This window comes from Macaca thibetana, chromosome 1 (assembly GCF_024542745.1).
Source record: "Macaca thibetana thibetana isolate TM-01 chromosome 1, ASM2454274v1, whole genome shotgun sequence".
Taxonomy (NCBI): domain Eukaryota; kingdom Metazoa; phylum Chordata; class Mammalia; order Primates; family Cercopithecidae; genus Macaca; species Macaca thibetana.
The window spans coordinates 113,305,970-113,332,728 of NC_065578.1; the positions used below are offsets into that span (position 1 = coordinate 113,305,970).

The window sequence follows — 26,759 nt, forward strand, 5'->3', positions numbered from 1 at the left end:
CCCAGCTACTCGGGAGGCTGAGGCAGGAGAATGGCGGGAACCCGGGAGGCAGAGCTTGCAGTGAGCCGAGATCGCGCCTGCACTCCAGCCTGGGCAACAGCGTGAGACTCCGTCTCAACTCAAAAAAAAAAAAAAAAGAAATAAAGGTTAGGAAAAATTCAAATTTACTGATGCCAGAATAGGGTGAGTTGAGTCACCAGTTATTAAATTGCAGGAGTGGGGAACCCTGTGATCTCTTGATTCTCCCTCTTCCTGTCATACTTATAAGCAAACTGCTGTTACCTGAGCCAGGTTAGGATCTATCTTGCTAAGAGGCAGAGGGAGGGGTGGCTGATTTCTGACAGCATTCAATGCCAGTCTGGGAGATTATGTGCTATACCCATTCGGAAACAGTACAAGTCAGGACCTGAGCTCTTAACTTGGCCTTTCGTGCCCTGAACCAGAGTGACCTCAAGATTCCTCACTTCCTTCTTTCTTCCAGAACCAGCAGTCATCGGCGGCTCCAACCTCGCAGGAGAGAAGCAGCAACCCAGCCCCGCGCAGGCAGCAGGCGTTTGTGGCCCCTCTCTCCCAAGCCCCCTACACCTTCCAGCATGGCAGCCCACTACACTCGACGGGGCACCCACACCTTGCCCCAGCCCCTGCTCACCTGCCAAGCCAGGCTCATCTGTATACGTATGCTGCCCCCACTTCTGCTGCTGCACTGGGCTCAACCAGCTCCATTGCTCATCTTTTCTCCCCACAGGGTTCCTCAAGGCATGCTGCAGCCTATACCACTCACCCTAGCACTTTGGTGCACCAGGTCCCTGTCAGTGTTGGGCCCAGCCTCCTCACTTCTGCCAGCGTGGCCCCTGCTCAGTACCAACACCAGTTTGCCACTCAGTCGTACATTGGGTCTTCCCGAGGCTCAACAATTTACACTGGATACCCGCTGAGTCCTACCAAGATCAGCCAGTATTCCTACTTATAGTTGGTGAGCATGAGGGAGGAGGAGTCATGGCTACCTTCTTCTGGCCCTGAGTTCTTAATATTGGGCTATGGTGAGATCCTCCTTTACCCTCTTGAAACTTCTTAGCCAGCAACTTGTTCTGCAGGGGCCCACTGAAGCAGAAAGTTTTTCTCTGGGGGAACCTGTCTCAGTGTTGACTGCATTGTTGTAGTCTCCCAAAGTTTGCCCTATTTTTAAATTCTTTATTTTTGTGACAGCAATTTTGGTACTTGGAAGAGTTCAGATGCCCATCTTCTGCAGTTACCAAGGAAGAGAGATTGTTGTGAAGTTACCCTCTGAAAAATATTTTGTCTCTCTGACTTGATTTCTATAAATGCTTTTAAAAACAAGTGAAGCCCCTCTTTATTTCATTTTGTGTTATTGTGATTGCTGGTCAGGAAAAATGCTGATAGAAGGAGTTGAAATCTGATGACAAGAAAAGAAAAATCATTACTTTTTGTTTGTTTATAAACTCAGACTTACTTGCCTATTTTATTTTAAAAGCAGCTTACACAAGTCTGTATTTTTACTATCAGGCATTTCTCCTCAAAATCTCATCTTCGTTTATTGGACATTTAAACTTACAGAGTTTCAGTTTTGTTTTAATGTCATATATACTTAATGGGTAATTGTTATTTTTGCAAAACTGGTTACGAATTACTCTATGTTACTATTGGGATTCTCTCAATTGCTCCTGTGTGTGTTATAAAGTAGTGTTTAAAAGGCAGCTCACCATTTGCTGGTAACTTAATGTGAGAGAATCCATATCTATGTGAAAACACCAAGTATTCTTTTTAAATGAAGCACCATGAATTCTTTTTTAAATTATTTTTTAAAAGTCTTTCTCTCTCTGATTCAGCTTAAATTTTTTTATTGTAAAAGCCATTAAGGTGGTTATTATTATATGGTGGTGGTTGTTTTATTATATGCAAAATCTCTGTCTCTTATGAGATACTGGCATTGATGAGCTTTGCCTAAAGATTAGTATGAATTTTCAATATTACACCTCTGTGTTTTGCTCATCTCTCCCTTCTGTTTTATGTGATTTGTTTGGGGAGAAAGCTAAAAAAACCTGAAACCAGATAAGAACATTTCTTGTGTATAGCTTTTATACTTTAAAGTAGCTTCCTTTGTATGCCAGCAGCAAATTGAATGCTCTCTTATTAAGACTTATACAATAAGTGCATGTAGGAATTGCAAAAAATATTTTAAAAATTTATTACTGAATTTAAAAATATTTTAGAAGTTTTGTAATGGTGGTGTTTTAATATTTTACATAATTAAATATGTACATATTGATTAGAAAAATATAACAAGCAATTTTTCCTGCTAACCCAAAATGTTATTTGTAATCAAATGTGTAGTGATTACACTTGAATTGTGTACTTAGTGTGTATGTGATCCTCCAGTGTTATCCGGGAGATGGATTGATGTCCCCGTTGTATTTAAACCAAAATGAACTGATACTTGTTGGAATGTATGTGAACTAATTGCAAGTATATTAGAGCATATTACTGTAGTGCTGAATGAGCAGGGGCATTGCCTGCAAGGAGAGGAGACCCTTGGAATTGTTTTGCACAGGTGTGTCTGGTGAGGAGTTTTTCAGTGTGTGTCTCTTCCTTCCCTTTCTCCCTCCTTCCCTTATTGTAGTGCCTTATATGATAATGTAGTGGTTAATAGAGTTTACAGTGAGCTTGCCTTAGGATGGACCAGCAAGCCCCCGGGGACCCTAAGTTGTTCACGGGATTTATCAGAACAGGATTAGTAGCTGTGTTGTGTAAATGCATCGTTCTCAGTTTCCCTGCCAACATTGAAAAATAAAAACAGCAGCTTTTCTCCTTTACCACCACCTCTACCCCTTTCCATTTTGGATTCTCAGCTGAGTTCTCACAGAAGCATTTTCCCCATGTGGCTCTCTCACTGTGCATTGCTACCTTGCTTCTGTGAGAATTCAGGAAGCAGGTGAGAGGAGTCAAGCCAATATTAAATATGCATTCTTTTAAAGTATGTGCAATCACTTTTAGAATGAATTTTTTTTTTCCTTTTCCCATGTGGCAGTCCTTCCTGCAAATAGTTGACATTCCTAGTAAAATATTTGCTTGTTGAAAAAACATATAACAGATGAGTTTATACCAAAGAGCCTATTGTATTGCTTACCATGTCCCCACACTATGAGGAGGAGTTTTGTGGTGCCGCTGGTGACAAGGAGCTCACAGAAAGGTTTCTTAGCTGGTGAAGAATATAGAGAAGGAACCAAAGCCTGTTGAGTCATTGAGGCTTTTGAGGTTTCTTTTTTAACAGCTTGTAGAGTCTTGGGGCCCTTCAAGCTGTGAAATTGTCCTGGTACTCTCAGCTCCTGCACGGATCTGGGTCAAGTAGAAGGTACTGGGGATGGGGACATTCCTGCCCATAAAGGATTTGGGGAAAGAAGGTTAATCCTAAAATACAGGTGTGTTCCATCTGAATTGAAAATGATATATTTGAGATATAATTTTAGGACTGGTTCTATGTAGATAGAGATGGTGTCAAGGAGGTGCAGGATGGAGATGGGAGATTTCATAGAGCCTGGTCAGCCAGCTCTGTACCAGGTTGAACACCGAGGAGCTGTCAAAGTATTTGGAGTTTCTTCATTGTAAGGAGTAAGGGCTTCCAAGATGGGGCAGGTAGTCAGTACAGCCTACCAGGAACATGTTGTGTTTTCTTTATTTTTAAAAATCATTATATTGAGTTGTGTTTTCAGCACTATATTGGTCAAGATAGCCAAGCAGTTTGTATAATTTCTGTCACTAGTGTCATACAGTTTTCTGGTCAACATGTGTGATCTTTGTGTCTCCTTTTTGCCAAGCACATTCTGATTTTCTTGTTGGAACACAGGTCTGGTTTCTAAAGGACAAATTTTTTTGTTCCTTGTCTTTTTTCTATAAGGGACAAGATTTGTTGTTTTTGTAAGAAATGAGATGCAGGAAACAAAACCAAACCACATTCCTGCCCCTAGTCCAATAAGCAGATACCACTTAAGATAGGAGTCTAAACTCCACAGAAAAGGATAATACCAAGAGCTTGTATTGTTACGTTAATCACTTGACTAGCAGTGTGTGGCTTTAAAAACTTTAGAGATTTTTCAGTCTTAGTGTGCAAACTGGCATTTCCGATTTTCCAACATAAAAATCCACCTGTGTCTGCTGAATGTGTATGTATGTGCTCAATGTGGCTTTAGATTCTGTCCCTGGGGCTTAACATTGTTGGCCCTGACAGGAAGGGAGGAAGCCCGGTGAATTTAGTGAGCAGCTGGCCTGGGTCACAGTGACCTGACCTCAAACCAGCTTAAGGCTTTAAGTCCTCTCTCTGAACTTGCATTTCCAGCTTCTTCCTTTCCAGGTGAGAGAAGAAGCGGGGAAGGGTTCAGTGTAGCCACTCTGGGTTCATAGGGACACTTGGTCACTCCAGAGTTTTTAATAGCTCCCAGGAGGTGATATTATTTTCAGTGCTCAGCTGAAATACCAACCCCAGGAATAAGAACTCCGTTTCAAACAGTTCTGGCCATTCTGAGCCTGCTTTTGTGATTGCTCATCCATTGTCCTCCACTAGAGGGGCTAAGCTTGACTGCCCTTGGCCAGGCAAGCACAGTAATGTGTGTTTTATTCAGCATTATTATGCAAAAATTCACTAGTTGAGATGGTTTGTTTTAGGATAGGAAATGAAATTGCCTCTCAGTGACAGGAGTGGCCCGAGCCTGCTTCCTATTTTGATTTTTTTTTTTAAACTGATAGATGGTGCAGCATGTCTACATGGTTGTTTGTTGCTAAACTTTATATAATGTGTGGTTTCAATTCAGCTTGAAAAATAATCTCACTACATGTAGCAGTACATTATATGTACATTATATGTAATGTTAGTATTTCTGCTTTGAATCCTTGATATTGCAATGGAATTCCTACTTTATTAAATGTATTTGATATGCTAGTTATTGTGTGTGATTTAAACTCTTTTTGCTTTCTCCCTTTTTTTGGTTGTGCGCTTTCTTTTACAACAAGCCTCTAGAAACAGATAGTTTCTGAGAATTACTGAGCTATGTTTGTAATGCAGATGTACTTAGGGAGTATGTAAAATAATCATTTTAACAAAAGAAATAGATATTTAAAATTTAATACTAACTATGGGAAAAGGGTCCATTGTGTAAAACATAGTTTATCTTTGGATTCAATGTTTGTCTTTGGTTTTACAAAGTAGCTTGTATTTTCAGTATTTTCTACATAATATGGTAAAATGTAGAGCAATTGTAATGCATCAATAAAATGGGTAAATTTTCTGAATCGTGGCTGTTTTTGACTTCTGTTATAGGATATAAAGGGGATCAATAAATGACGTCTTTGAAAGTGGCTAAGCATATTATATTTGAACATCAGTAGAGTACTAGAGACAATTTCATTCTTCATACAAATCTCCATACTGGAAATGAATAGGGTTTGGCAGGGAATACTTCCCAAGAATGCAGTGTCCAGGGCCCTTACTTCACATCATCTGGATCTGACACTTGAAAGAGGTAGAAGACATCTGAGACAGGCTAATTAAGCTTTGTTTCCTAGTGTATTTTGCCAAATAGCAGTAGCAGAATGAAAAGATGAGTCACCACAGGAAGCTGCTATTTTTCCCCTCCTTTCAAGCTGTACCGTTAAGAGTCATGGTCCTTTTTAGAGAAGGAACCTCTCTGTCAGATTCTCTTGATTCTAAAGTGAGTAGAATTTCTCCCGATAAAGAAATAGGGGGTTGTTTGGATCAACGACTGCAGGTCTCTGAGTAAATGCTCTCTTTGATTTTTCTTTTTTTTTTTTGACCTGTGTGTCAGGCCATGTCTACCTTATGGTGGCCATTAATTCATTTCGGATGCTCCTGCAGCCTTAGTTGGGGTATGGAAATGAGAAACACTCAGAAATACCCTTTTGGACCCCAACCGAGAGAAATAACCAACAGTCTTTTCTCCCAGTAGTAAGGGGGTCAGAATACACTGATTTAGACTGCAACAACATACATATATGTATATGTATTTCAGATTCCGCCCCCCCCCCCCGCAATAAATGAATGTATAGTAAATTAATGTGAACTCATTGAACACTCCTCAGTTTTGGTGAGAGAATATACCTGGCCTCTTTCAAGCAAAGGAAAGCCATGAAAAACAGCGCTGCTGTCAGCCTTACTTCCAGACAATCAAGAGTTAATTTACTAACTTCTCAGTGACCTCTCTTTTTTTTTTTTTTAATCTCAGTTATATTTTCTTCTTGGGCTAAATCAGAGAGATATTTGCATAGCCAATCCAAGCCTATCCAAAGTAGTAATTGGATAGTCTTGGGGGAAATCTGCATTTTAGTGGTGAAAACCCCTGTAAATTCAATATATTTGGCTTTTGTGGAAAATTTTCCTCGTGGGGTGAGTCTAAGCCTTAGTTTCTATATTAATCATGAGAGATGACACTAGGTGCTTAGCACAAGGTGGCGCCAATGAGCTTTAGAATAAGTTGGGCTTGACCACTTGGGCCTTTTTTTTCCTGCTTCCTCCCCTCAAATCTCACCTCCCCAGCTTCGAGCTTCTACTGAACAAGGCTGAAAACAACCCACTCATTGCAGAGAAGGGAAGGATTAATGAAAGATGTTAGTTTCTTAAGAAGTCAGCACTGGTGAAACTTTCCTGAAACAGGAATGGCGTTTGCTGAGTTTTCTCTGGGGTCTCTGCTTCCTGCAGCTAGCTTTCCTGCTTGACTGCCCAGAGGCCTCTGCCTTTGGGTTTCCATCTCTTTCCCCTCCAGGGGAGCCTACAGCCTAGGCGGGAGGTGGTTAAGGCTTCTGGCTGCTGTGCAATGGGGCCATCTGTGTTTGATCAATCCTGGCGGAAAGGAGGGGGTGGGGATTGTAAAGAGACTGAAAGCATTCCAGAGTAGTGAGAGAGACCCAGAGATCAGAAAGAGAGAAGGCACCGCCCCCACCCCGCCTCCAAAGCTAACCCTCAGGCTTGAGGGGAAGAGGCCGACTGTAAGTTCCTTCTACTCTGGCACCACTCTCCCGGCTGCCATGGGGCCCAGCACCCCTCTCCTCATCTTCTTCCTTTTGTCATGGTCGGGACCCCTTCAAGGACAGCAGCACCACCTGGTGGAGTACATGGAACGCCGACTAGCTGCTTTAGAGGTGAGGGACCCCCTTCTAGCCCAGCCTAGAAGGATTCCAGGTCTATTGGTTCAACCAGTTTGTTAGGGATCTGGGGATAACAAGAAAGGGCTCTGTAAAACTCTACAGAAAATTCTCCCTTAATAAGAGGACCTTCAGAATGACAAGCCCTCCTCTTTCCCCACATAGAAGAATTCCAAAGCAAATAGACTTTTGCGTTTTAACTCTGGGATTAGACAGAATAAGGGGGCAGAGTGGAAACGAGAACCAAGATTGTGGGGCTGCATCTCCGGAGGAGCTGATGATTCTGTTGAAGTTGGAGGTTCCCAGGGAATCTATAATTTCCTGCCTTTTTAACAGGTTGAGATCTGTAGCATTTTAGTTCCCAGAGGATAATTGCTAAGGGAGCAGAGACCTCTTCACACCTTCATGCGCTTAGACCTGCCTAGAGGCTCAGGTGACTCAGTGGCACTGCTCACAGAGAACGCGGGCTGGAGGACATGGAGTCGGAGTAGGGGCCTAGGTGAATCTCAGTTAGGCTCTTTACACATTTAGCACCTCTGCACATCTGGTTTCCTTTTCTGCAGGAATGGAAGGGGATATTGAAGCCTGGCTGAGTTTTCTCTTTTTTTCCCATTCCTGACTCCCGAGTTGGGCCTCTCCCTGCCTGGGAGTTGTAACCCTGCAGCCTCCCTCCTGATCCCCCATCCCTTCAGGAACGGCTGGCCCAGTGCCAGGACCAGAGTAGTCGGCATGCTGCTGAGCTGCGGGACTTCAAGAACAAGATGCTGCCACTGCTGGAGGTGGCAGAGAAGGAGCGGGAGGCACTCAGAACTGAGGCTGACACCATCTCCGGGAGAGTGGATCGTCTGGAGCGGGAGGTGGACTATCTGGAGACCCAGAACCCAGCTCTGCCCTGTGTAGAGTTTGATGAGAAGGTGACTGGAGGCCCTGGGACCAAAGGCAAGGGAAGAAGAAATGAGAAGTATGATATGGTGACAGGTAAATGATCTAAAAGCAGGCCCCTAAATCTCTCAGAACTGATACTCTTCCTTCCTAGCTTCTTACTCTTTTTTTCTCTTTGTCCCAGTCCATTGTGGCTCTGTCTTCTGGAATCTGTTTCAGGGAAACCTCTGTAATGCCAGGTCTATTAAGGAGAGGTTCTGGGGATCCAGGCCGCTGTGGTACCCGCTCTTTCTCAATTCTCCCTAAGAGTGGAGGCATCCACTGGGCAAATGCTCACTATTCTCCAGATCGCCCACCCTGGGGGAGTTCCTGCTGGAGGCATCTAATTCTTGCCTCTATTTCCTTTTCCTGTGCTTTTCTCATCAGACTGTGGCTACACAATCTCTCAAGTGAGATCAATGAAGATTCTGAAGCGATTTGGTGGCCCAGCTGGTCTGTGGACCAAGGATCCACTGGGGCAAACAGAGAAGATCTACGTGTTAGATGGGACACAGAATGACACAGCCTTTGTCTTCCCAAGGCTGCGTGACTTCACCCTTGCCATGGCTGCCCGGAAAGCTTCCCGAGTCCGGGTGCCCTTTCCCTGGGTAGGCACAGGGCAGCTGGTATATGGTGGCTTTCTTTATTTTGCCCGGAGGCCTCCTGGAAGACCTGGCGGGGGTGGTGAGCTGGAGAACACTTTGCAGCTCATCAAATTCCACCTGGCAAACCGGACAGTGGTGGACAGCTCAGTATTCCCAGCAGAGGGGTTGATTCCCCCATACGGCCTGACAGCAGACACCTACATCGACCTGGCAGCTGATGAGGAAGGTCTTTGGGCTGTCTATGCCACCCGAGAGGATGACAGGCACTTGTGTCTGGCCAAGTTAGATCCACAGACACTGGACACAGAGCAGCAGTGGGACACACCATGTCCCAGAGAGAATGCTGAGGCTGCCTTTGTCATCTGTGGGACCCTCTATGTCGTCTACAACACCCGTCCTGCCAGTCGGGCCCGCATCCAGTGCTCCTTTGATGCCAGCGGCACCCTGACCCCTGAACGGGCAGCACTCCCTTATTTTCCCCGCAGATACGGTGCCCATGCCAGCCTCCGCTATAATCCCCGAGAACGCCAGCTCTATGCCTGGGATGATGGCTACCAGATTGTCTATAAGCTGGAGATGAGGAAGAAAGAGGAGGAGGTTTGAGGAGCTAGCCTTGTTTTTTGCATCTTTCTTGCTCCCATACATTTATATTATATCCCCACTAAATTTCCTGTTCCTCATTCTTCAAATGTGGGCCAGTTGTGGCTCAAATCCTCTACATTTTTAGCCAATGGCAATCAAATTCTTGCAGCTCCTTTGTTTCATACAGAACTCCAGATCCTGAGTAATCCTTGTAGAGCTCAAAGAGTCAAAACCCTCAGTGTTCCCTCCTGCTCTCCTGCCCCACGTCAACAAATTTCAGACTAAGATGACCCAGACCCGGAGCACTGACCTTGTATGGGGGCAGGCCCCAGGAGCAGGCAGCAGTGTTCTTGCCCTCAGAGTGACTTGGGGAGGGAGAAATAGGAGGAGACGTCCAGCTCTGCCCTCTCTTCCTCACTCCTCCCTTCAGTGTCCTGAGGAACAGGACTTTCTCCAGTTTTGTATTGCAACATTTTGCATTAAAAGGAAAATCCACTACTCCTCTCCTGTGTGTGTTTGGGTAGCCCTCAGATCCAACTTCCCCCTGACCATCCATTTTCTCCCTCCCAACCCATCCGCACTCCTTGAGCCATATTAAGGACTTGGCTGGGCTCACTTTGCTGAGGAAGAGTTTACAGTGAGGCGCCTGGGGGAAGCGGCAGAATCCCGCCACTTTAGGAGGCTGGGCGAAAGGTCTCCTTCCACACCCACTGCCATCCACAGCAGCCAATCCACAGCAGCCATCCCAGAACCTCAGTGGCACCGTGCCTCTGACTGTGAGACACTGGGGCCCAGGGCAGAGCTTCCAATTCCGATTCTCAGAGGATTTTGAAGTACAAAATGGATGTTAGTTGCATTGCAGTCTAGGGTGGAAACCAGAGCCCTGAATGCCTGCCTGTGTTTTTAGTAAGAACTGAAGTTTCTCCTCTAAAGCGGACTCTGCCCCGCACCCCAGACCTCTCCACTCCCACCTCCAGCGTTGCGCTCCTGCAGGGCCAGGTTGCACAATCGTTCTTGGTCTACACTGCTCTGATTTTCCTGCTGCCACAGCGTCTGCGGTTTGGGCAGGGAGGAGGGGCAGTGACCGTGTCCCAGATGTTGGCCTTACCCGGTCCGCAGCCTATTCTTGCTTTCCTCTTCTCCACCCTCATCACCCTCACCTACCCACTCCAGCCCTGAACCTGGCCGGAACCCGTCAGGACTTCTGGAAACTTAACCCTCTCTGGCCCATACCCTGGCCTCTGGGGTTGGATTGCAGAGGGTAATCTGGGGAAGGGAGAAGGGAGAGGAGGAGGAAGGCTCCGGGCTTTGGACTCCAGTCTCCAGGAATCTGCTGATTTCTGCACCAGGCTCCCACCCGGGCCTCACCCTCACTGCTTCGTGCTCAGCGTGCAGGGGCAAGGCTGGCTGATGGGCAGGATCCACTGCTTTTATGAGGAGTCCACCTCAGGCAGCCCTGGGGGTCCTCTTGGTTATTTGCCCTAGCCAAGTGCGGGGAAGGGGCACAGCCTTCTCCCCAAAGCACAGCCTGCCTTCCCGCCCCAGGTGGGGTGGCTCCGTCAGGGCCCTGTGAGCCTCCCTTTGTCTTTTTTTCTTTTCTCCTCAGGCAGAGCTGCTCCAGATGTAGGTTGATGAGGAAGGGGAAAGAAAGACAGTGAAGCACCTCACAAAGGCGCTATTGTAGGGAGCCCGGGGCAGGCAGGGGCTCTCTCCCATTCAATTCTCTCCTAATGTGGGGCTGGCAACAGTAATCACCACCTGTCAGCCCACGGAAGGGTCTGCCCACGGAACAGCTGGCTGCGGCGCACGTGGTGCACAGGGAGGGGCTGAGGGGGAAGGGCATTCTGAGCGCAGGCCTGGAGAATGGGTCCTGGGCCACAGGGCTGGCAGCGCAGCGTGGGGACTGTGGGTGCCCCAGGTGGAAGGAAGGGGAGCTTGTCTGCTCCCTGGCGTGACTGTGTGTTGTGGGTGAGGGGTGCTTGTGTGTGGCAGAGGTCCCTGTCTGCTCCCTGGTGTGACTGTGGGGTTGGTGGGGGTGGGGGGCACTGACAGTGTGTAGTAGAGGTGCTTGTCGTCTCCCTAGTGTGACTGTATGTGTATCTGTGCCCGCGTGTGGCAGGGGAGCTTGTCTGCTAGCTGTGTAGCTGTGTGTGACGGGAGGCTGTAGGGTCGGGTTGTGTCTCTGGAGTGACCTTGTTAGAGCACCAAACACCAGGAGCTGCTCTGATGCCCTTGATGAGAGCATAACCTGAGACTCCGGGTGCATAAGTGATGTCAAGGAACGTGTATTTGAAGTACATTCTTAACGCCTTGTCACTTCCATGAAAACCAGGTAACCAGCTTCTTCCGCGTTACATGTGTGTGCTCGTCTTTGTGGCATCTATCTTTGCCTGATTCCACCTCCGTGAGAAAGAAAAAAAAAGCAAAAAGCATCTTTTCTTTTTTTTAGGCTTACAATTTCTCTGGAAAAGTTCATTCAGGCTTTTCTGAAAGGGCAGAAATCTCTGGGGCCTTGTCATTTATTACTTTTCTCTTCTTTCTTTTTGGCTTCTGTGCAACAGCTAGTGCTATTTTGGAAGAATTTTGGAAGGTGAGTAGAACTGTGTGGGCGGATCCAGCGAACTGTCCAAATTCATTAAACGAAATTATCTGCTGCTTCAGGAGACAGCACCAGTAGCTAAATCCTATCATCCACAAGTAGCCTCAGAACCACCTCAGACCCTCCACAACCCATCACTTGGCAGAAATAGGTTATGACCTCTGATTTGGTTGAACTAAAGACAGTGGAAGGCAAAGGGCCTAGGAGAGGAGAGGGGTTAAAAGCCCAAAGAGAAGTCCCACATGTGCCCCAGTGCCTGGCCCTGATACAGTAAACACCCAAGGATGGGGATGTGGGAAGGGCACCAAGAACCAGGAGGGGCTGCTGTGGTGGAGGCAGCTGTCTGCTAGGTCTTAGGTCCAGATGTTGCTTCTCCTTCACAAGGCAGTATTGAGAGGGTTCCCCTCTCCACCACACTGGGCCTCAGGGTTTCCTGCTTTACCTCCTAAGCTCCCCTCTTTGTTCTCAATATCCTCTCTTCTCCAGTGCTGGTCTCAGCATCTGCCTGCCAGAGAATCCAAAGTGTTTGTCTTGTTCATTCTAATCAAGGAAGCTGAGCCAGTGTTGTGAGCGCCCTGGATGGTGGAGAGGGACAGGGCAGAGATGGACAGGATGAAGTTGTTGATTCAGCTGTCAGTGTTTCTTCTGGGATGGGCTCTGAGCTAAACAGAAACCAAGCCCTCCTTTTCCTCCTCCTCCAGTCTCAGATTTTCTGGGCCTCTTCTCATCTCTCCCTGAACAGGCACCCCTTCCCTGAGGCTCCTGGGGGCCTCCCCTTCCACTGCTCCCCACTCCTCTACCTGGTTTAGAGGAAAGCATGCGCATTTTGAGAGCTGCTGAGACTGTCCTGGTATTTCTCAGGGCCTTCAAGATAGGTCTCTTGAGGGCCTGCTGCCCAGCCTCTCTGTGTCTGCCTTTGCAGTGTAGTGTGGTCTCTGGTCCAGGAGAACTTTTCTATTTCTCCGGCTGGAGAGCAGGGGCTGTCCTGTGGCCTTAGCTCCTGTTGGCAGCTGTGGCCTCCACAGGCCCTGTGGACCCCTCAGCCTGGCTGGCGAGCTTTCCTTTGCCTGGTCTTTAACTTCTGCTTTTACAATGCAGAGCTTAAAAGATTAAATCTTTATTTCTGGATTTAATAACTCCACAGAATTATAAATGTGGAAGCCAATGTATTACTTTAAAGGGCAGAATGAGAAACTAAAAGTGCAAAACTCTCAGCACTGTCTCCCCAGAACTTGGGTTCTGACCATGCCTGTAACCGGATACCTCTCCAGGACTGCTCGGTAGGGAAGACCCTAACCCAGTGGTGCTAGAGGAATTAGAGGAATTAAAGGCACACACACAGAAATATAGAGGTGTGGAGTGGGAAACCAGGGGTCTCACAGCCTTCAGAGCTGAGAGCCTCGAACAGAGATTTACCCACATATTTATTAACAGCAAGCCAGTGATAAGCATTGTTTCTATAGATTATAGATTAACTAAAAGTATTCCTTATGGGAACCAAAGGGATGGGCTCAAATAAAGGGATGGTTTGGGCTAGTTATCTGCAGCAGGAGCATATCCTTAAGGCACAGATTGCTCATGCTATTGTTTGTGGTTTAAGAATTCCTTTAAGTGGTTTTCCGCCCTGGGTGGGCCAGGTGTTCCTTGCCCTCATTCCGGTAAACCCACAACCTTCCAGCATGGATGTCATGGCCATCACAAACATGTCACAGTGCTGCAGAGATTTTGTTTATGGCCAGTTTTGGGGCCAGTTTATGGCCAGATTTTGGGGGGCCTGTTCCCAACACAGGTCATTCCTGCATGACCTCTGGGGGTCTACCCAGCTCACATTCCCCCTTCTCTGAGATGAGACAACTTTACTCCCTGGCCATAGTGGTATGCCCAGAGGAGAACACATCAGACTCCCTCCTGGGGAGTTAAAACTGCAGGTCAGAGATGTTAGATCTTAGGAAGTGTGTGAAGGCATCTTTGCCCTGCTACCCAGAGGCAGTGAAAGCCCGACTAGAGGGGAAAGGATGAGGTGGACCCCAGGGAGAAGCTGTGACAGAAGGGAGGAGGCTGCTGACCTGGGCCTGGGTTCTGGCCCTTTCCCTAGCCATCAATCCTGAGGTCACAGCACACTTCTGGCTCTTGGGTTCTGCAAAGTGCCTGTAAGTTAATATGAGTGGATTTCTGTTTCCCAAAACCCAAAGGCGGTTCCTCATCTTTACCTTCCCCACCAGAAAAATCCCCTATTCCCTGGACTGCTAGGCAAATGGCCTTGGCCCTGTAGTCAGGAGTGTCCAGTCTTTTGGCTTCCCTGGGTCACACTGGAAGAAAAATTGTCTTAGACCACACATAAAATACACTAAGGATAGCTGATGAGCTAAAAAAAAAAAAAAAAAAAACCGAAACCAAAAAAAAAAAAAATTGCAAAAAAGCCCTCATGATGTTTTAAGAAAGTTTACAAATTTGTGTTGGGCTGCATTTAAAGCCATCTGGGCCACATGTGGCCCACGGGCCGGGGGTTGGACAAGCTTGCTGTAGAGTGTTCTTCCCTGCACATGACCTAGAAGACTCACTAGAATAATGAAAGAATCTCCCCAAAGCCTGGCCCCAATCATTCTACCAAGTCACACCTCCTCCACGACACCTTCCAGACGACCTAGTCAGTTCCACATTCCTGTTCTGTTCATTCGTGGGCTGCCGTCTCCCCCCATCAGAGCCTGTAGCACAGCGTTCTTAGAGGTAAACTTATGTATTAGAAAGAGCATCAACTCTGGGGTCAGAGCGTCTGGGATCAGAGTCTGGCTCTGCCACTTGCCAAAGTTATCTAAGGCCTCATCTATAAAATAATATCTACCCAATAGGATTGTTGCCATGAGGATTAAGGATGAAATATGCAGATTCTTCAGTAGGGCACGCAATCAGTGTGTGGTAGCTCTGAAACCCCACTTCCTTTGAGAGGATTTTCTGGCCCTTTCTACTCCCAATCACACAGGTCAGGACCGTTTGCTGTGGACCCCTGTTCACCCCCAGGCATAGCCCACTTGGAGCCCGTAATGCTCTGTGCTGTTTACTCATGTTGGTGTCGCCAGGGTTGAACACAGAGCCTGACTCATCATTATTGTTGAATGTATAAATGCTATATATATCCATGCTCCTCCGTCAGGCTGTGAACCCTGGGAACCCTGAGCATGTCTGTCTCCTAACTCAGGACCTTGCTCAGGAGTGGCACATTGCCAGCAAGCAGTACATGTTCTTGGTGGCATTTTTCAAGTCAGTTGGTGTATTAGTCTGTTCTCACGCTGCTAATAAAGACATACCTGAGACTGGGTAATTTATAAAGGAAGGGGTTTTAATTGACTCACAGTTCCACATGGCTGAGGAGGCCTCACAATCATGGCAGAAGAGCAAGGGGTGTCTTATGTGGAGGCAGGAAAGAAATTTGTGCAGGGGAACTCCCACTTATAAAACCATCAGATCTCATGAGACTTATTCATTCCCACAAGAACAGTATTGGGGAAATCATGCCCATGATTCAATTTTCTCCACCTGGCCCCGCCCTTGACACGTGGGGATTATTACAATTCAAGGTGAGATTTGGGTGGAGATGCATTTAAACCATATCAGTTGGACAAAGACAAGATACAGATAAAAACTGAAAACATGCGCCTTTCAATTGCAGAAGGCATTGGCCTTCCCACATGATTCCAATTCGAACATCTAAGGGGAAACTCAAGCTAGGCCAGGACCTTTATGCCCTGAGGCCACAGGGGAGGAGGGTAATAAAACTGCGGGAGGTAGTGGAAGGCCTAGGTGTTCAGCACCCGGCTCATAGCAAGGGTCCTGGAGTAGTTGAACCTGTGTTTGCACCCCAGCCTGGCCACTTGCCAGAGTGTGATGTGGTGCAAGTTACTCCACCTCTGTGAGCCTGGTTTCTTCATCTATGGAATGGTTTTAATAGTACTCACTTCACAGATTGCCGTGAGCATTAAATGAAATAATCTATATAAAGCAGTGATCCCAGTATCTGGCACACAGTAGGCGCTCAATATATATATTATTATTATTATTGTTACTAATGTTATCATCACTGCATAAGTCTTTTCAGTTAGCAAAGTGCTCTCACATATTTTCTGTCCTTTGATTTGCACAATAATCCCATGAGATGAGCAGGTATCAGAAACCTGAGGATTATAGAGATGAAATGATTCCTCTAAGGCCACATAACTGGTAAGTATTGGAGCTGGAACTTATGCTACAGAGGCCATGTGGAGGAGTGTGAAGAGCTGGAGCTCTGAACTCAAGTTGCCTTCAAATCCTTGCTCTGCCACTTGCTAGCAATGTAATCCTGTGCAAACATGCCCTGCCTCAGAGACTTGTGAGGAATGGATGAACTAGTGAATTAGTCCATTCCTACACTGCTATAAAGAACTACCTGAGACTGGGCAATTGAAGAAAAAAGGTTTAATTGACTCACAGTTCCCCAGGCTGTACAGGAAACATGGCTAGGAGGCCTCCAGAAACTTACAATCATGGCAGAAGGGTAAAGGGGAAGCAGGAAAGTCTCACATGGCTAGCAAGAGGAAGAGAGAGCCAAGGGGGATGCGCTACACACTTTTAAACAACCAGATCTCACAAGAACTCACTCACTCTCATGAGAATAGCAAGGAGGAGATCTGCCCCCATGATCCAATCACCTCCCAGCAGGTCTTCTCTCAACACTGGGGATTACGATTCAACATGAGATTTGGGTAGGGACCAGAGCCAAACCATATCAGCTAATGTTTATAAAATATCTAGCAGAGCATCTAGAAGAATAGATGTTCAATAAATGTTCATTCCTAGGCCCATGACTCTTGCTATTTTATTTTTTTGGGGCAGGGGACAGGTTCTCACTCTGTTACCCAGGTTGGAGTGAGATCTTGGGTCACTGCAACCTCTACCTCCCAGGCGCAAGTCATCCTCTCACCTCAGCCGGGACCAAAGGCACACACCACCACAACTGGCTAATTTGACTCTTGCTATCTTGATGTGGAACAGCATGCCAGCGATCATCTCTGCTTGGCATTATAAACCATTTATCTTGACCCAGTGACCCTTCCGCTCCTTCCTTCTCCATTTGTACACTGTTCTGTAGGAAGACGTGGCACCTGTTTCCCACCACAGATCTCTGTGTTATCAGTAACAGCAGGGTTGACAGGTGCCCTGCACCAGCCATGAGGGAAGAAAGTAAGGTGCACCGAGACATCCTCCTTCTCTGTGCCTGGACCACCACTCCCAGCAGTGATATGTGTGTGTGTGTGTGTGTGTGTGTGTGTGTGTATGTATGTGTGCAAGAGAGAGCGAGAGCGAGAGCGAGAGAGAGAGAGAGAGAGAGAGAGAGAGAGAGAGAGACATTGTGCTCCAAAGCCGCATTTTTCCTTCAATCACATTTTCTCTCAAAGATATTTTAGTTGTTCAGCCTGTGTCCCTAGAATTCATCATTATTAACTTTTTGAACTTACCTTGCTGTGGATTTTGACAGATCCTTCGGTGCCATTTTGGTGCACTTCATCTTATGGGTATTTATTACTGTCCAATTTCGCATAGTTTTGGTTTTGTAGCTGGTGAATTTTGTGTTCTAGACCTGTAAATCCATGCAGTTGTCAAATGCATGAGCTGTTCTCTATCTATTCTTATTGTCCTTTTGCGGGAAGGAAGATAGTGTGGAAAGAGCATGGATGGGAGTAAGATGAACTTTCTATTTCTATGTAATTGGTCCACATGCTGACTGTCCTGACTCTGCTCCTCATTGACCATGTGACCTTGAACAAGATGCTAACCCCTCTGTGCCTCAGTTTGCTCATTTGCAAAACAGGATTATATTATCTGGATTATCATTGCCTAGGATCATTGCAGTTCAAGCCCTAATGCATAAAGCATTCAGAACTTCTGGCAAGGACTCTTAGGAATCATGTCCTTTGGCTTCCTCTTCTTACAACAGGAGAAACTGAAGCTCAGAGAGCGTTTTGAGGGTGGGGGCCATGCCTTATCCTTCTTTCTATACCCAGGATCCAGACACAGTTAGGTGCATACTGGGTATCCAACAGATATTTTGTAAATCAGTTGTGTGACCAGCTCCCAGTGACATATCTGTAATTTAGCCCCTCTTGATGACTCAGAGTGATTATCCACATCAGTCACTATACTGTGCATCCTGCCAGGATGCCTTTGGAACCAATTATGCTATATAGAATGTGGCCTTTATGCTTTTCTACTTATGTTTCCTGCTCTCTTCTCCCTCGCTGTCAGCTGTCAGTTCTCCCTGTAGCCACTGAATCCACTTTAAGAAACCTCTGTCACTGTTTTGAATGGGCTGTCCACTGTAGTCTGGGCAGAATAGCAGTAAAAGGACTTTGAAAGATTTAAGTTTAGCGCACATAGCAGGTACCTTTATTGGAGTCACAAGGATTATGGCGGAGTAGACCACAGACTAGAATCACTGACTTTTTAAAAAATTTCTTTTTTTAAAATTATACTTTATGTTCTAGGGTACATGTGTACAACGTGCAGGTTTGTTACATATGTACACATGTGCCATGTTGGTGTGCTGCACCCATCAACTCGTCATTTACATTAGGTATATCTCCTAATGCTATCCCTCCCCACTCCCCTGACCCCACAACGGGCCCCAGTGTATGATGTTCCCCTTCCTGTGTCCAAGTGTTCTCACTGTTCAATTCCCACCTATGAGTGAGAACATGCGGTGTTTGGTTTTCTGTTCTTGCGATAGTTTGCTGAGAATGATGGTTTCCAGCTGCATCCATGTCCCTACAAAGGACATGAACTCATCCTTTTTAATGGCTTCATAGTATTCCATGGTGTATATGTGCCACATTTTCTTAATCCAGTCTATCATTGATGGACATTTGGGTTGGTTCTAAGTCTTTGCTATTGTGAATAGTGCCGCAATAAACATCATACGTGTGCATGTGTCTTTATAGCAGCATGATCTATAATCCTTTGGATGTATACCCAGTAATGGGATGACTGGGTCAAATGGTATTTCTAGTTCTAGATCCTTGAGGAATCACCACACTGTCTTCTACAATGGCTGAACTAGTTTACAGTCCCACCAACAGTGTAAAAATGTTCCTATTTCTCCACATCCTCTCCAGCACCTGTTGTTTCCTGACTTTTTAATGATTGCCATTCTAACAGGTGTGAGATGGTATCTCATTGTGGTTTTGATTTGCATTTCTCTGATGAGTAGTGATGATGAGCATTTTTTCATGTGTCTGTTGGCTGCATGAGTGTCTTCTTTTGAGAAGTGTCTGTTCATATCCTTTGCACACTTTTTGATGGGGTTGTTTGTTTTTTTCTTGTATATTTGTTTGAGTTCTTTGTAGGTTCTGGATATTAGCCCTTTGTCAGATGAGTAGATTGCAAAAATTTTCTCCCATTCTGTAGGTTGCCTGTTTACTCTGATGGTAGTTTCTTTTGCTGTACAGAAGCTCTTTAGTTTAATTAGATCCCATTTGTCAATTTTGGCTTTTGTTGCCATTGCTTTTGGTGTTTTAGACATGAAGTCCTTGCCCATGCCTATGTCCTGAATGGTATTACCTAGGTTTTCTTCTAGGGTTTTTATGGTTTTAGGTCTAACATTTAAGTCTCTAATTGATTGAGTCTTATTTCTAAGAGCTCCCAGTTAATTCTCTGGATCTAGGCTGTGCTGTATTTTTCAGTTTCCTTGATCCTCTGGTCTTTTGCCCGTAAATGAAGAACATCTGGCTCCCAAAACTGATCCTGAAGCTTTAGACTGTACTTCATATGTGTCCTCAGCCCCTTCCAGATGGTTCATGATTCTGGAATTCATTGTGTGGGAGTGTAAGTCTCTTTGTAAGTCTCTAAGCACTTGCTTTATGAATCTGGGTGCTCCTGTATTGGGTGCATATATATTTAGGAGTTAGTTCTTCTTGTTGAATTGATCCTTTTACCATTATGTCACAGCCTTCTTTGTCTCTTTTGATCTTTGTTGATTTAAAGTCTGTTTTATCAGAGACTAGGATTGCAATCCCTGCCTTTTTTTTGTTTTCCATTTGCTTGGTAGATCTTCCTCCATCCCTTTATTTTGAGCCTACATGTGTCTCTGCACGTGAGATGGGTCTCCTGAATACAGCAAACTGATGAGTCTTGACTCTTCATCCAATTTGCCAGTCTGTGTCTTTTAATTGGAGCATTTAGCCTATTTACATTTAAGGTTAATATTGTTATGTGTGAACTTGATCCTGTCATTATGATGTTAGCTGGTACCGGTTATTCCTTTCTATGTTTAGTGCTTCCTTCAGGAGCTCTTGTAGGGCAGGCCTGGTGGTGACAAATCTCTCAGTATTTGCTTGTCTGTAAAGGATTTTATTTCTCCTTCACTTATGAAACTTAGTTTGGTTGGACATGAAGTTCTGGGTTGAAAATTCTTTTCTTTAAGAATGTTGAATATTGTCCCCCACTCTCTTCTGGCTTGTAGAGTTTCTGCCGAGAGATCCACTGTTAGTCTGATGGGCTTCCCTTTGTGGGTAACCTGACCTTTCTCTCTGGCTGCCTTTAACATTTTTTCCTTCATTTCAACTTTGGTGAATCTGACAGTTATGTGTCTTAGAGTTGCTCTTCTCGAGGAGTATCTTTGTGGCATTATCTATATTTCCTGAATTTGAATGTTGGCCTGCCTTGCTAGGTTGGGGAAGTTCTCCTGGATAATATCCTGCAGAGTGTTTTCCATCTTGGTTCCATTCTTTCCATCACTTTTGGGTACACCAATCAGATGTAGATTTGGTCTTTTCACATAGTCCCATATTTCTTGGAGGCTTTGTTCATTTCTTTTGACTCTTTTTTCCCTAAACTTGTCTTCTTGCTTCATTTCATTCATTTGATCTTCAATCACTGATACCCTTTCTTCCAGTTGATCAAGTTGGTTGCTGGAGCTTGTGCATTTGTCATGTAGTTCTCGTGTCATGGTTTTCATCTCTATCAGGTCGTTTAAAGACTTCTCTGCTTTGGTTATTCTAGTTAGTCATTTGTCAAATCTTTCTTCAAGGTTTTTAGTTTCTTTCTGCTGGGTTCGTAATTCCTCCTTTAGCTCGGAGAAGTTTGATTGTCTGAAGCCTTCTTCTCTCAACTCATCAAAGTCATTCTCCGTCCAGCTTTGTTCCATTGCTGGTGAGGAGCTGCATTCCTTTGGAGGGTGAGAGGCACTCTGACTTTTAGAATTTCCAGGTTTTCTGCACTGCTTTTCCCCCATCTTTGTGGTTTTATCTGCCTTTGGTGTTTGATGATGGTGATGTACAGATGGGGTTTTGGTGTGGATGTCCTTTCTGTTTTTATTTTTCCTTCTAACAGTCAGGACCCTCAGCTGCAGGTCTGTTGGAGTTTGCTCAAGGTCCACTCCAGACCCTGTTTGCCTGGGTATTAGCAGCGAAGGCTGCAGAAGAGTGAATATTGCTGAACAGCAAATGTTGCTGTCTGATCATTCCTCTGGAAGCTTTGTCTCAGAGGTGTACCTGGCCATGTGAGGTGTGAGGTGTCAGTCTGCCCCTAGTGGGGGATGTCTCCCAGTTAGGCTACTCAGGGCTCAGGGACCCACTTAAGCAGACAGTCTGTCCATTCTCAGATCTCAAACTCAGTGCTGGGAGAATCCTTGCTCTCTTCAAAGCTGTCAGACAGGGACATTTACATCTGCAGAGGTTTCTGCTGCCTTTTGTTTAGCTATGCCCTGTCCCCAGCAGTGGAGTCTACAGAGGCAGGCAGGCCTCCTTGAGCTGTGGTGGGCTCCACCCAGTTCGAGCTTCCTGGCCACTTTGTTTACCTACTTAAGCCTCAGCAATGGCTGGCGCCCCTCCCCCAGCCTCCCTGAGGCCTTGCAGTTAGATCTCAGACTGCTGTGCTAGCAATGAGGGAGGCTCTGTGGGTGTGGGATCCTCTGAGTTAGGCGCGGGATGTAGTCTCCTGGTGTGCCATTTGCTAAGACCCTTGGTAAAGTGCAGTATTAGGGTGGGAGTGAATCGATTTTCCAGGGGTTGTGTGTCACGGTTTCCCTTGGCTAGGAAAGGGAATTCCCTTCCCCCTTGTGCTTCCTGGGTGAGGTGATGCCTTGCCCTGCTTTGGCTCTTGCTTTTTGGGCTGCACCCACTGTCCTACACCCACTGTCCGACACGTCCCAGTGAGATGAACCCGGTACCTCAGTTGGAAATGCAGCAATCATTCATCTTCTGTGTCACTCATGCTGGGAGCTAAAGGCTGGAGCTATTCCTATTCGGCCTTCTTGGTGCCACCCCTAATCATTGACTATTTTAAGCTGGAAGAGGTCTCACAGTCATCTGGTCTGACCTCTTTAAGTCATGCAACTATATCCTAACTCATGCCGCTGTCCAGTTCCTTCTATGCATGGGGTTAGTTTACTCAGTGACTTGTGAAGCAGGTGCATGTTTTATGCAGGTAATGGTTGATAAAGTCATGGCTCCACCCTTTGGAATTTCTACCCAGTGATCTGGATTCTTAAGCAATTTTCCTCTTAGGACAGAGGAGGTACACATACATAGATGGGAGTTTCTCCTGATTGCTAATTATGACCTAGTAACTTCCCTCTTTTTCTCCTCTGTGTTCTCTCTAGCCCTTTTTAGTCCTGATTGAGGTGAAATACTTTTTTACAGCCATATATTACTTAGAGATCTAGGGGAAACTCTAATAATGTAAACTGAAAACACTCATGGATAATTAAGTAGGGGAGGGGTGACAGAGAGAAATGGTAATTCTATCACTGGATTTCAAATTGAGATAAGAGTGATTCCATTTAAATCAAACTTCAATATTCACTCAAAAGCCTGTAAATTTCAGATTTATTGGCCATAAATTGTGATTTATGTCTTGTGGGTTTTTAATGAGGGCAAATGAGGCAGAGAAGTGCTCTTATTGATTCATGGTCTGGAAAGGATCTGGCTGACTTATGCTCTCTCTGAGGGCCAAGTAGTTGAAGGGCATGGAGCAGAGGTCCAAGGTTGAAGTTGCAGTTCAGCTATTTTCTGCTTGTGTGATCTCAGTTTCCTCATCTGTAAGATAGTAATGATATTAATATCTCCCTCACGGGGTGGTGTGATGACTAAATGAGATGATGCATGTGAATGTGGTTTGAAAATCATAAGCTACCCAAATCAAATGCCAGCTGCTCTCATTATTGATTTAATACCTAGCATTGACAGTCTAGTGTCTGTGCTGGGTTTTGGGCAGCCAAGGAATGGGGTTGGCCAGCAGCCTGTCTGGCAAGGAAGAGCAGAAGGATGTGTGCAAAAGAAAAGTCTTTCTCCTTTCCCACAGGTAAACGCCATCCTTAAGTAAATATTATTTCCATGACTCTTTTTTTTTTTTTAATTTAAGACAGGGCCTCTCTATGTTGCCCAAGCTGGTCTCAAACTCCTGACTCAAGCAATCCCCTTCAGTCTCCCAGAGTGCTAGCACTATAAGCATGAGCCACCAGGCTCAGCCCCCATGACTTAAAAAAACATGTTTGTTGTGTATATCTTTACCAATATAATTTATATAATTATTTTGTATGTTTAAAAAAATTCACATCATTTATGCAGTAAAAATTGCCACATTATTTTTGAGCTTGCCCAGGATGACACATACTGCTGTGGCTCACTATTTTAACCATCTGTATATGAATAAGCCTACTTCCCTACTGCTGGTCAGTTTGGTTGTTGCCATCTCTCACTGCTTGAAATAGTGCTGAGCAAATGACCTCATCCATGTTTCCCATGCCCATGTGAGAGAGTCCCTCTAAAACCCCTAGAAGTGGAAGCTACTGCTGTGTTACTGGTGTGTCTGTCCTCTGGACATTGCTATAAGACTTTCCAAAGTGAATGTGCCACTCTGTATCCCTGATTCCTCATGGCCCATTAATACCTAGTGTTACCACGTGTGTTGATTTTTGCCAGCCTGATGAGTCTAATGTGGTATCTTATTATTATGTTAATGATCATGTGGAAGAATTTTTAGGGTAAAGGAAACATTTTAATATTTTTTCTGGGAGTGATATCAGTAAGATGGCTGGCTGGTGATGCCTAGCATTCATCCCCTTCACACAAAAGCACTAAGGCAATGAATAAACAGCTAAGATCTGATCAGAGTGTTGAAGAGAGTGGAGACGGGAAATCCAGGAGGGCAGCATGGAGGCACCCTGCCTCTGTAGCCTCACCTTCTGTATCTGAATCAGATCTGTCTGGAGTCAGGCAGGACTTTCCATTATGAGGGAAAGTGAAGCAGAAGATCTCCACTAGCCCCTGTTGCTGCTACAAACATTTATAATCCTTACTACAGGAGAATCCCACAGTCCTCATAGGCCCTAGACCTGGTTTGGAGAGCTGCCAGGAACTCAGGCGGCTGTATCACCTAAGCTTAGGAGCACAAGGTGTACACTTCCCACCCCTCACCCACCACCGTCTGTGAGACAAGCTGCTGCAGCACAGTGCCATCCTGAGACCTCAGCCAACCTTTAGAGTACATCCTCTTCTGGGGGCCGAAAGCCACTGCACCTGCCCAGCACTGGGGCTCCATCTTTATTCCGCAAAACCGACATGGTTGGCTAAATGGCACAGCATCAGCTGCGTGGAGCCCGGGCTGTGATGCTGGTCCTGCACAGCAGGGAAACCAGACCCTCAGTCCCATTTCCAGCTGGAGGAACAGTCTGGCGATCCTGCTCAGAGTGAAATCCCCCTTGAACTAGCCAAGCTGCTGCATGCCCTCCATCAAGCAGAAGAGGCCTCCAAGCCTCCAAGCAACTGAGAGACCCCTGGGCCAGCAGAGTGGCTACACACCCATGCACAAGGCCTGAGAAACAGCCCCACAGAGCTCCCCACCACATGCAGATATGTCCCTCTGCTGCCAAATGGTCCTGTGCCCCCAGTAAAGGCCTGAGAAACAGTCCCACAGGGTGCCCCTGGTGTGCACATCCCCAGGCTAGCCAAACACCCAAGAGCCCACACCGTGGACCTGAGAAGCAGCTCCATAGGTCGCCCCCAGCAGACGTGCATCCAGGCAAGCTGAGAAGAAATGTGATCATGACCTGGGTTTGAGAAATAGCCCTGTGGGCTGCCCCTGGCAGACATACCCCCAGGCTAGCTGAGCAGCTCTGCACCTGCATCCTGAGCCTAATAAATGGCTCTGTGAGTTGCCCCCAGCAAACATCCCCCCAGGCCAACCAAGAAGCTGTGCAGTTGTGTTCTGGGCCTGAGAAATAGCCCTGCAGGCTGCTCCTGGCAAACATGTCCACAGACTGGCTGAGCAACTATGTGCCTATGCTTCCAGCCAGAGTAACAGCTCAATGGCCCAAACCTCAGTGAGCAAGACCTCAAGTTGGTCAACCCACCATGTGCACACAAGCACCCCTAACTTGAGAAACAGACTGGCAAGACCACCTGTGGCAAAGCTGCACCACCATTGCAGCTTAAGCCGCTGAGCAACTTGCAAACACCACAGTGTGAATTACAGCTGAAGAAACTACATGGAATCTACACTACTGCATCCACCTAGAATCAAGGCCAACATACTACACTGAACTGACACCCCAAGACCCATTCTTATGAATAAGTCTTCCCCTACAAAACCTACTCCATAAAATTGAAAGAGGCAACTTTTCCACCAAATGCATAGAAATCAATGTAGGGACACATCCAATACAAAAAAGAAAGGAAACATGACACCTCCAAAGGAAAATAATAATTCTCTAGTAAAAATCCGAATCACAAGGAAATATATGAAATGCTAGAAAAAGCTTTCAAAATAATCATCTTAAGGAAACTCAATGAGATACAGGATTCAGATACACAATTTAATGAAATCAGGAAAACAATTCATGATGTGAATGAGAAATTTAACAGAGACAGATATAAAATGAATCAAATGGAAATTCTAGAATAATTCAATAAATGAAATAAAAAATACAATTGAGAGTTTCAAAAACAGACTAGACCAAGCAGAAGAAAGAATGTCTGAACTTGAAGGCAGGCCTTTTGAAATAACACAGGCGGATGGAACAAAAAAGAATAATGAATTATAAAGAATGAAGAGACTTGGTGTGGTGGCTCACGCCTATAATCCCAGAACTTTGGGAAGCCTAGGTGGGTGGATCACTTGAGGTCAGAAGTTCAAGACCAGCCTGGCCAACATGGTGAAACCCCATCTCTACTATAAATACAAAAAGCAGCCAGGTGTGGCAGTACATGCCTGTAATCCCAGCTATTTGGGAAGCTGAGGCATGAGGATTGCTTGAACCTGGGAGGCAGAGGTTGCAGTGAGCCAAGATCATGCCACTGCACTCTTGCCTGGGTGACAGAGTGAGACTCCAGTCTCAAAAAAAAAAAAAAAAAATTCCTACAGGGTTTACAGGACATCACCAAGCAAACAAAATTTTATGTAATGGGTGTTCCAGAAGGAGAAGAGAAGGGAAAAGGTGAGGAAAACGTATTTAATGAATTCATAGCAGAAAATTTTCCAAGTCTTGGGAGAGAGATGGACATCCAAGTCCAGAAAGCTCAAAGAACCCCCGAATAGATTCAACCCAAACAGGTCCTCTCCAAGGCACATTATAGTAAAATTGTCAAAAGTCAAAAACAAAGAAAGAATTCTAAAAGCACCAAGAGAAAAGCATCAAGCCAGTTATAAAAGAATCCCCATCAGACAAACAGTGGATTTCTCAGTAGAAACCTTACAGGCCAAGAGAGAATGGGATGATATATTCAAAGTACTAAGAGAGAAGAACTAGACAGCCAAGAATATTATACCCAGCAAAGCTATTCTTCAGAAATGAAGGAGAAATAAAATCTTTCACAGATAAGCAAAAACTAAGGGAATTCATCAGTACCAGACTGGCCTTA

General features: G+C 45.6%; 2 protein-coding genes across 8 annotated transcripts in view; both read left to right on the top strand.

Moving 5' to 3' along the window:
* The window catches only part of HIPK1 (homeodomain interacting protein kinase 1), a 49,850-nt gene extending 44,549 nt beyond the window's left edge, over nucleotides 1-5,301 (top strand). For 6 of the 7 annotated variants that reach the window (XM_050747844.1, XM_050747854.1, XM_050747874.1 and 3 more), the window contains exon 16: nucleotides 482-5,301. In XM_050747844.1, the coding sequence (XP_050603801.1) occupies nucleotides 482-970 (489 nt within the window). In that variant the 3' untranslated portion in view covers nucleotides 971-5,301. The other variant, XM_050747904.1, reaches the window with a different exon arrangement.
* Nucleotides 5,302-6,520: 1,219 nt separating this feature from the next.
* Nucleotides 6,521-9,775, top strand: OLFML3 (olfactomedin like 3). Its single transcript, XM_050778911.1, has 3 exons — nucleotides 6,521-7,164; nucleotides 7,860-8,145; nucleotides 8,476-9,775. Exons 1-3 carry the CDS (start codon nucleotides 7,051-7,053, stop codon nucleotides 9,294-9,296), a joined length of 1,221 nt encoding a protein of 406 aa, XP_050634868.1. The 5' UTR covers nucleotides 6,521-7,050; the 3' UTR covers nucleotides 9,297-9,775.
* Nucleotides 9,776-26,759: the final 16,984 nt, after the last annotated feature.